Source organism: Brienomyrus brachyistius, chromosome 13 (genome assembly GCF_023856365.1).
Source record: "Brienomyrus brachyistius isolate T26 chromosome 13, BBRACH_0.4, whole genome shotgun sequence".
Taxonomy (NCBI): Eukaryota; Metazoa; Chordata; class Actinopteri; order Osteoglossiformes; family Mormyridae; genus Brienomyrus; species Brienomyrus brachyistius.
The window spans coordinates 14,096,232-14,106,282 of NC_064545.1; the positions used below are offsets into that span (position 1 = coordinate 14,096,232).

Here is a 10,051-nt window from a genome sequence, read left to right on the forward strand (position 1 = left end):
TCATTCACAGTCACAACGCTCAACATGAGCTGCGTCGCCTGCGCCGTCTGCGTCGCCTGCGCCGTCTGCGTCGCCTGCGCCGTCTGCGTCGCCTGCGCCGTCTGCGATGTAGACGGAAGGTATATTTCCGAACATGTCCGGATTGCCGATCTCTTTCGTACAGTCGTAGCTGATATGGCGGCGGTGCTGAGAGGCCTGCAGGCCGTGAGGGTCCTACGCGGTTTCTGCCGTGGTGAGCTAGGTGGGGGTTTCGGGGTTTCAGGGCTTCGCTCCTCCGGACTTCGGAAGTCCGGGGATAAATCCTGAGCCATGCCACACTATTTGAATGTGTGTCTGTGCTTTCGTGTAACTACGCAAGGTGATTGTGAAGGATACCTAACTAGTACGGCGCTAATCGACCTCCCCGACGGTTTGCCTGCTAATAAAACTATAAAAGCTTTTTCGGCCTTGGCAGTGTCAAAGGAGTGAAGTAGATTACGTCCTGGGTGACACTGTTCTGCACGCCCTTGGTTGTGACTTGATCTGATCCAGTCTTTATCCATTAAAAGTGATATGAGACCTTATATTTATGATTATAGACTTATGTTTAGTCAGGTCATGGGGGAAAATGTTTCATTTTTACCTGAGGTACTTTGATTAAGTGGTTCTTAAACAAAAAACACATTAAAATGGCACAAATGTGTCAACTCCAGCAAGCAAACAGAATGACCTTGAATCAGAACATATGTTTAAAAGATTCCAATGAGCACTTAACCAGTATATTAACCATAACCAGTATTTTAACCATATAACTGTTACTCTTTCTCCAGTTGGCGTTTCTGTGCACAAGTACAGGAGTGCCCACCGAGGTGTCCACAGCTGTGGTCTTCTGTACTCAGAGAACAGCACCTCTGTGTCCTCCTCCGTACACCAGCACCCCCAGGCTCAGGCACCTGAGCAGGATCCAAGTAGCATGACATCTGAGCAAGTGGGTCCACAGCCCAACACCAGGTCAGCACACCTGCATGAAGCAGAAATGTTGTGCGTACATGTCCCAGAAGCAGGCATACAAGATTTTGTAAATTCCCGTTATAATGGACTTCAAGGGACCTGGCAAAACAGTCCGTTATATCCAGAGTTGCTGTATGCTCAGAACACAACTACAGGACACAATTTACTCATGCCACACCCCAGCAGACGCACTTGTGATAGAGGTTATTAAATTGTCAAGTCAAGTCAAGTAGGTTTTATTGTCATTTCAACCATACACACAGTATAAAGAGAAATGAGATAACGTTCCTCCAGGACCATGGTGCAACACAGAGCAGGACAAAGACAGAGCGACATCATAAGTGCAGACAGGACACAAGCATAACAGTACAAATTGACAAGACAAGACAACATACAGTGCAAAGTAACGGTGGTAACAGTATGTAGTACATGTAGTAATTGTACATGTAGTAATCCAATTTTACCTGACCAGATGTGTGACTATTAATAATCCAGACTACGTATCTGCACTGGATATCACCGGCACACCACGCGCCTTGTCGGTGGAGCCTGCGTTTCTGTTATAGCCGAACAAAACTACAGCTAAAAGCGACCCTGGGGACCAAATTGTTTGTCCATTATAAGCAGAATTCCATTATATGCGAATTCGTTACATCCAATGCTTTTTCTGCATACTTAAAGGCACGTGGCCGGGACCAGTGGACCTCGTCCGTTATAAATGATATTCAGTTATTAACGAGTCCACTATAACAGGATTTTACTGTATGGATGCTTTTGATGTTAGGTGTATACTTTTATGCTCATTAATTGTGATGGTTCCTGCGTGGCAGTCATTTTCAAACCATCAGTAAGGTTCCTGGCATGCACTGGCATATTTCGCCTCTAGTTTACTGTGTTGCCAGATGATCTTGGATGGATGGAATGATAGATCTGAGTCTAGGGATCTGTGCCAGCAATCAGAAGGTTGTCAGTTTGAATCCTGTGAATGCCCCACTCCATTGGGCCCTTGAGCAAGGCCGTTAACCTGCAATTGCTTTGTCCTGGGTATGACATTAATTTACATCCAGTCCTTCATTCGGACCACTGGGGGCGGCATGGTGGTGCAGTGGTTAGCACTGTTGCCTCACACCTCTGGGACCCAGGTTCAAGTCTCTGCCTGGGTCACATGTGTGTGGAGTTTGCATGTTCTCCCCATGTCGTCGTGGGGTTTCCTCCGGGTACTCCGGTTTCCCCCCACAGTCCAAAAACATGCTGAGGCTAATTGGAGTTGCTAAATTGCCTGTAGATGTGCATGTGTGAGTTAATGGTGTGTGAGTGTGCCCTGCGATAGGCTAGTCCCCCATCCCTGGTTGTTCCCTGCCTCGTGCTCATTGCTTCCGGGATAGGCTCCGGACCCCCCGCGACCCAGTAGGATAAGCGGTTTGGAAAATGGATGGATGGATTCGGACTACTCTGGTGCTGACGTATCTCCCAATGCATGGCTGCAGTCAGGTTCTCATCCCTGAAGTTGTTTGTCATGTGGTAGGTGTGGCAATGCACTGAAATCTGTTCACGCTCCTTACCTCCTCCTCCTGATGACCTTTGTCTTTCCGTATAATCAGTATATGCACCAGATAATTGGATATTTCTTTGGATGACCCATGGTTGTCATGGCAACCACTGTGTCTGTTGCAGCTTAGCAACAAGAGCTGTGCAATTTTCTTAGTGAATTATTTTATGCTCCTCCAAAGTCTGTGCTGTGTGTCTGCATTTTCAGGTGAAATCCTGAAGTTTTACATCAGTGTCTATCTTAATTCTAGAGTAACAGAAACCTTAAGAAACAAGCTTTAGAAAAGGATGTATTTACAACTCAGTCATCACCTGAGGCCAATGTTTGTAATGCAGTCAATGTAAAAATTGTACTTTTGCCAGAATTAACATTTAGGTTGATAAAATTGTAAATGCAGTTTTGCTTGGTGTGTTAATGTTTTCACTGAGAAAGTCATGCATTTGTATATATGTCTCATTACTTTTTATAGTGTATGATGTTATACAAAGCAGATATAATTGATGATAACAGATATGTTGATTAAGTGCCCATAGATGTTCATTGGCAGCAGTTTTGAAAGTAACCTAAAAGGGGGGTTTGCTAGCAGTGTTACATTACTTTTCCCAATTGCATGTGCCCTGTCCCCCACCCACCACAGCTATGCCAACCAGAATGGGGAGCAGAGTGAGGATTATGAGACGGAGGACCAGCTGCAGGCGCGCATTCTTAACGCTGCACTAGAATTTGTCCTACAGCATGGCTGGTCTGCAGAGGCCATTGCCGCTGGCGCTGAGGTGAGCCCAGGGTGGAGCATTGTGGTTGGTAGGTCTTGATGTGAGCAAAGCCTGTTGGGATACTCCAGGGTCCATTTTCATCTGTACTCTTGGTGGGTGCCTCGCACAAATGGCTGGCAGCTTTTATTAGACACAGTATATAAAAACCACAGCGCTTGACCTAATACTAGCAGCGGTACAGACATGGAAGCTAACAGTTTACAGGACATAGTTACATGCTAATAAAACACACGTATTCCACAGCTAACATTACAGGGTTTCTAAATTAACCTAACCTCTGCCCATTTTGTCCCCTATCTCTGTAACGCTCTGACCTCAGCTAGTTCTGCCTTCTATTTCTCTACCAGACCCTGGGCCTGAGCTCAGCCTCCAGTGAGATGTTCCCCAACGGTGCCGGCGACCTGGTGCTTCACTTTGTCGTCAAGTGTAACAACCAGTTGGTCCAGATCCTGGCTGAGCAGCACAAGCGGGTCCAGCTGGGTGAGGCAGAGTGAGTCCTAACATCAGAATGCCCTCCTCAGCGCCCAGGTGCCGTCCTTCTGGGCGGAATGTTCTGGTTCTCAAGCTGCAGTCTTACCAAGTTTTCAGAAAGCATCCTGTGCCAGTTAACGCATTAAAAAAGGAAAACAAATAGGGTTGGACACTATGTACATGCATACATTGTGATAGATAGATAGATAGATAGATAGATAGATAGATAGATAGATAGATAGATAGATAGATAGATAGATAGATAGAACTTTATTAATCCCTCGGGAAGGTTCCTCTGGGAAATTCTAGTTTCCAGCAGCAGTACACCAGCATATTACAAGTTATACAAATACAATAAAAAATACAATATAAGAGAATTTAAAATACATGTACTAAAGTAAGAGCCAACATACAGATAAGGATACGAGTAGGGAGGGGGGAAAAGGAAAAACTATTCACAATACAAGGGAAATAGAGGGATTTAGCAGCATTGTGATATGTCCAGATTATCAATGCATTAGTATTTAGGCAAGATCAGTCGGTATTTGTATCAGTTTTGCACCAAAGCAAAAAATGTTCATTTTAAAGTGTAAACGAAAATACTACATAAAGTGCAGTGCAAGAGAATTTAGGATTTGATGTTAAATTTCAGGGGCTTGACAATACCGGGAACGTGTGTGTTGGGCAACGATGACACTCAGAAATGAAACCCATGTTTCAGACCAAAGAAAACTGCAGAGTTCCTGCGGGAGGCCGTGGAGACCCGGCTGAGGATGCTGGTCCCATACATCGACACGTGGCCACAGGTAGCAGCCCCTTTTACATACAGAGGTGGTCATTGAAGCAGCTTTAGCCAGAGGACAGGATCTCTTTACCCGCCCCTCAGTTACCCTACCGTGTCTGTGCACGGATACTTCCTACTGCTGCACTTGGTCCACATGGCAGATCTTGAACTTTTTGGGAGCATTGCAAAGCAGGCACATCCCTGAGCACCTAGCCCTTTGTCCGAATGCCCCACGTTTCAGGTTCTGAGTGTCCCTCATGGGCAGAAGTTTTCCAATCACCAACAGTTATGCTGAGTTTGCCCCCCCAGGTCGGGGATCTACCAGTCAAAATGTCTACGGTACTAAATACACTGCTTAAAAAATTAAAGGAAAACACATCAGATCTCAACGGGGGGAAAAAAAAATCATGTAGGATATCTATACTGATAGGAACTGGGTAATGTTTTAGGAATGAAAGGATCCCACATCATTGGATGGAAAAGAAGATTATCGACCTACAGAGGGCTGAATTCAAAGACACCCCGAAAATCTAAGTGAAAAAATGATGCGGCAGGCAAGTCCATTTTGCCAAAATCATACTCAGTAGTTTGTATGGCCCCCATGTGCTTGACAACATTGGCGCATGCTCCTAATGAGATGTCAGATGGTGTCCTGGGGGATGTCCCAAATCTGGACCAGGACATCACTGAGCCTCTGGACAAGCTGAAGTGAAACCAGGTGGTGTCAGATGGACCGAAACATAATGTCCCAGAGGTCTTTTATTGGATTTAGGTCAGGTGAGCATGGGGGCAAGCCAATGGTATCAATTCCTTCATCCTCCAGGAACTGCATCAGTAAGGAACCCAGGACCCACTGCACCAGCATAGGATCTGACAGCGGGTCCAAGGGTTTCATCCCGATGCCTAATGGCAGTCAAGGTGCTGTTGTCTAGCTTGCACGTCCCTCCATGGATATGCCTCCCCAGACCATCACTGACCCACCACCAAACTGGTCATGCTGAACATTGTTTCAGGCAGCATAACGTTCTCCACGGCTTCTCCAGACCCTTTCACGTCTGTCACATATGCTCAAGATGAACCTGCTCTCATCTATGAAAGTACAGGGTGCCAGTGGCGGACTTGTCAATTCTGATATTTTAAGGCAAATACCAGTTGATCTACTTGATGCCAGGCATTGAGCACAGGGACGTCAGGCCCTCAGACCACCCTCATGAAGTCAGTTTCTGATTGTTTGGTCAGAGATATGCACACAAGTGGCCTGCTGGAGGTAAGTTTGTAGAGCTCTGGCAGTGCCCATCCTGTTCCTCATTGCACAAAGGAGCATTTAAATACTGGTCCTGCTGAAGGGTTAAAGGCCTTCTATGGCCCTGTCCAGCTCTTCTAGAGAAACTTCCTGTCTTCTGGAATCACCTCCTTGCTCTTGAGACTGCTAGGAGATAGCAAACCTTCTGGCAATGGCACGCATTGATGCGCCATCCTGGAGCAGTTGGACTACCTGTGCAACCTCTGTAGGGTCCAGGTTTCGCCTCATGCTCCCAGTAGTGACACTGACCATAACCAAATACGAAACTAGTGAAAAAAACAGTCAGATAAGATGAGGGGAAAATGTCAGTGGCCTCCACTTGTTAAACCATTCCTGTTTTGAGGGTCGTCTCATTGTTGCCCCTCTAGTGCACCTGTTAAAGTGGCTGAAAGTGATTAACAACCCCCTCTGCTACTTAACTGATTAGATCCATATCTCAGAAGTTTAACTGACTTGATGCTATACTCTGATTAAAAAAAAATGTTCCTTTATTATTTTTTGAGCAGTGTAGTAATAAATGGCATGAATCCACCCAGCCGCATATCCTGATCCGGATGAATGAATCTGTGTCCACTTAAAGTGAAAATAATAGTAAGATTCCATCTTGCTTGATGGAATTCCAGTCACTATGATTTATTGTTTGCCCACACATTGAGCTCTCTGGGTCTCTGTGTTTATGCACTGAACAATAAGATATAAGATTTTCTCTTATTTTATTAGATGGGGGGGAGGGCAGCATCTGAACTTGGGGTCTTATTAACTCGTTCACTTATTAACTAACCGGCTCCCTCCACCAGGCAATGAGCATCCTGCTGCTTCCCCACAACATCCCCGAGAGTCTGAAGCACCTCTCCACCCTAGTGGACGATATCTGGTACTATGCTGGAGACCGTTCCACAGATGTGAGTGGCTCCTCCGTGGATCTCATGCCGACCGTGGTCACTTCTTGCCTGTGCCTCTGTCACCCTCTTTCTTGTCACTCCTCAGCTGTCTATTTCAGTATATGTGACCCCCCCCCACCATCCTTTCTCCTGTTGTCTAGTCTTCCACATCTCTCTCCACCCTGCTTTGTCCTACCCTGTGATCTTGATCCAGTGTTTCCCTTCTTTCCTTCCCTCACTGCCAGATGAACTGGTACACTCGTCGGGCTACCCTGACTGGCCTCTACAACACGACAGAGCTGGTTATGCTACAGGACACCTCTGTTGACTTCCAGGACACCTGGGCCTTCCTTGACAACCGTATCCGAGACATAGTCAACATGGCCAACACAGCCAAACAGGTAGGTTTGGCCCTCACGCAATCTGTACCTCCATTTCCATGGCTAATCTCCATTACGAATATTGTATAGATCACAGTACCATTTTCAGTTCTCTTTCCTTATTTTTTGAGTATCCAGTACCTGTGTACAACAGTAGCCTACATCTTTTAAAATAATTTTGTCTGTGGTATGAGTAATGATTGTGGTTGCATTCAAAACCATTAGTGTCAGACTGTTGGCTTGTATGTGTATATGTGTGTGTGGGGTGAGCCTCAAACATGTGTTTGTTAGGTACAGTCGACTGGGGAGGCTGTGGTGCAGGGGCTCGTAGGAGCTGCTGTCACGGTGAGTACAGACTGGCATCACTGATAAGGAGACTGTAGCCTGTGGTTTTCCCTAGAGTGATGGATGTCATTCTGATTATAATTGTCAGGCAGTAATGGAAGCAAATGGATTTAAGAGGTCTGCCTCTCTCCCTCTCTTTTTCTTAGTTGAAGAATCTTACAGGGATAAACCAAAAGCGATAACCAGGGGTGACGGTCCTGCCCATCTTGGGGAGTCATCAGGGGCTCGGGACAACCCACTGTATCCAGAATCTCCCACTGGCACCCTATGCTGATTGCTTATGACTCTCCCAGTGCAGGCCTGATGACTCTGAGTCTTTTATTATAATTCAGCTTTTGTGTTCCTTTAAGAGTAAACATCAGGGCACATGGCTTGATGGAATTCCAGTCACTATGATTTATTGTTTGCCCCACATATTGAGCTCTCTGGGTCTCTCTCTGCGTAAGCTGTCTTTGTGTTTATGCACTGAACAATAATTGTTTTCTCTGGGGTGTGACTTTTGCTCATACTCCATGAAGAGTTTGGCAATAAAGTGTTTGCTTGGCCATGAGCTATAACCTCAGCTATAACCTCAGTTTTTCGTAAAGGAAATTATGGAAGTCGCATGGATACATATTCATACAGGTATCATATGAAGTCATATTCATACAGGTATGAGCTAATGCGGACTTTGGAAATATGCATTTATTATCCTTATCAAAATACGTTTTAACAGTGGATTTCCATGAACACTATAATTGAACAGAAATAAAAAGGGGCTGGAAAGGGGTGTGCTGGATTTATCACACAAGACAAATTGAGAGCCTCATTGCAAAGTGAGCTGTGGCACAATCATTTTATCTTAATTATTTTATTTTGATCATTTGTAAGCAAAAGTTGTAATTGTAATGGAAATATAATTATTGCCCAGCCCTAGTTTCAATGCTTCTGTATTAATGTGGCTGCCTGTGGCTATATTACTGTTCCCCATCAATGAGGTTAAAATCAGACTGACCTGGGTTGATTCTGTGGTTCGGAACTATAGTGATAGACCCAAAAGTAATACAGCTTCTGAAAATGGCTCTGATTTAAATGTGATTATACACTCGGCAAAGTGTGACTGTGGAAAGTTTCATATTTGGATGAATTCTGGGCAGCAAAGAACACTGACAGCCTCTGCTGTAGAATAAATGTTTCTAGTAGCTCTGTAGGTTCGAAGTGTATATTCTTTTTCTGAACAAGTTTATTTGAAATCGTTTTCCAAATGTGAACTAATAGCACTTGATCACTGTTTGGATTTGAAAAACAAAAAATTATTTAATTTTGTATTATACAGAAATAATACATAGTACACAGAGTTTAGCGAATGTTAAATACTTCAATCTAACTAAAAAGCTCCTGACCAGATCAGCTACGAAGCTAATTCTCCTTCAATGCCCCTCCCAAAAAAAATCTATGTTGTAGGTTTCGATCTCTCTCCACATCCACACAAACCCTAGGTTTCCTCCAGCGTTCAAAACTGAGGCTCAGCTGGATCAGTGACTATAAATCATACTTGCCGTGTGTCTACAAGCAAACGTTTGTGTGAGAACCTTGCAGCTGAATGTCCCTTCCGTCTGAGTCATCCCATCCTGTTCGACATCGTTTCCCATGTTAACCTCAGGTTTTTGTCTCAGTTGGATTGATGGATGATTTGATCTGTGAATTACTTGCAGGTCTTTCTGATGGTCATATTCACATCCTGAGCAGCAGTCTACTACTGCAGTCCATGCTATTTATATTTGTAGGGCAGTTGCTGTGAATAAATTCTGTCATATTAAACATTGCTTGCTGTAATTCTGAAGCCCTAGAAATTAATGTCTGAAATGTCCATTGTTGTACATGTACGGGAAAAAATGGCTCAAAAGTAAACTACTGGTATATGTTATTTGACCAGCCAGCTCCTCTTCGTTAACTTACCTTGTGTCTGTGTCTGTCTCCATGTTGTCACTGCATGCAGGACTTGTGAGTGAGGGGGAGGGGTGGGTATTATCTCACCCTATACCTTGCATGAAAATATATTGATAAATCTAAAAAAAATCAATATATTGCCCTGCCCTAATACATCAGTTGCATCCACGCCAATGAGAACAATCCCATGATTCATTTAGTCCCATTTGTTCCTGGAAGTAATTTTTATAGAAATCAACTCAAGTGAAATAAACGTACGTTTTCAGAGTTGCCTTCTCTCATGCATCTGGGGTGACTCTCACACTCACGTAAGAAATCTTATGGCAAATCTATATTCAGGGGTGCATATAACTGGCACGCAAGTACGCATTCACCGTTAACGATACATGCGACAATCGATTGTTTGTAAATGCGTAACCGCGGTTGTTAGCCTCATATTCGATATTCAGTTTTCTAGCTTTAATAACTTTTAACGGAAGTAAGGTGTGTGTGTGTGTGTGTGTGTGTGTGGGGGGGGGGGGGGGGTTAATGACAGAATCGTGATGTCCAGTACACAGACAACGATGCACACCGATTATTTTTGCGCTCCAAACCATTTCGTGATTCGTGCAAAATCGTGTTCATAGCTAATATAGGTCTTGTCAGC

At 44.4% G+C, this 10,051-nt stretch overlaps 1 protein-coding gene across 2 annotated transcripts; it reads left to right on the forward strand.

The window, feature by feature from the left end:
• The first annotated feature begins 23 nt into the window (after nt 1-23).
• On the forward strand, nt 24-9,387 carry LOC125706519 (ubiquinone biosynthesis protein COQ9-B, mitochondrial-like). 2 transcript variants are annotated; one of them, XM_048973244.1, is made up of 9 exons: nt 24-241; nt 810-990; nt 3,177-3,312; nt 3,660-3,802; nt 4,505-4,589; nt 6,668-6,772; nt 6,997-7,152; nt 7,423-7,476; nt 7,623-9,387. In XM_048973244.1, the coding sequence occupies exons 1-9, from the start codon at nt 25-27 to the stop codon at nt 7,656-7,658; spliced, it is 1,113 nt and encodes a 370-aa protein (XP_048829201.1). In that variant the 5' UTR covers nt 24; the 3' UTR covers nt 7,659-9,387. The 2 variants fall into 2 exon arrangements, with proteins under 2 accessions (XP_048829201.1, XP_048829202.1); XM_048973245.1 differs by having other exon boundaries at nt 24-232.
• The last annotated feature ends 664 nt before the right edge of the window (nt 9,388-10,051 follow it).

Coding starts and splice junctions, on each gene's coding strand:
- LOC125706519 (XM_048973244.1), top strand. CDS start 25: ATGAGCTGCGTCGCCTGCGCCGTCTGCGTCGCCTGCGCCGTCTGCGTC. Junction 991..3,176: donor GGTCCACAGCCCAACACCAG/GTCAGCACACCT, acceptor CACCCACCACAG/CTATGCCAACCAGAATGGGG. Junction 7,477..7,622: donor TCGTAGGAGCTGCTGTCACG/GTGAGTACAGAC, acceptor TCTTTTTCTTAG/TTGAAGAATCTTACAGGGAT.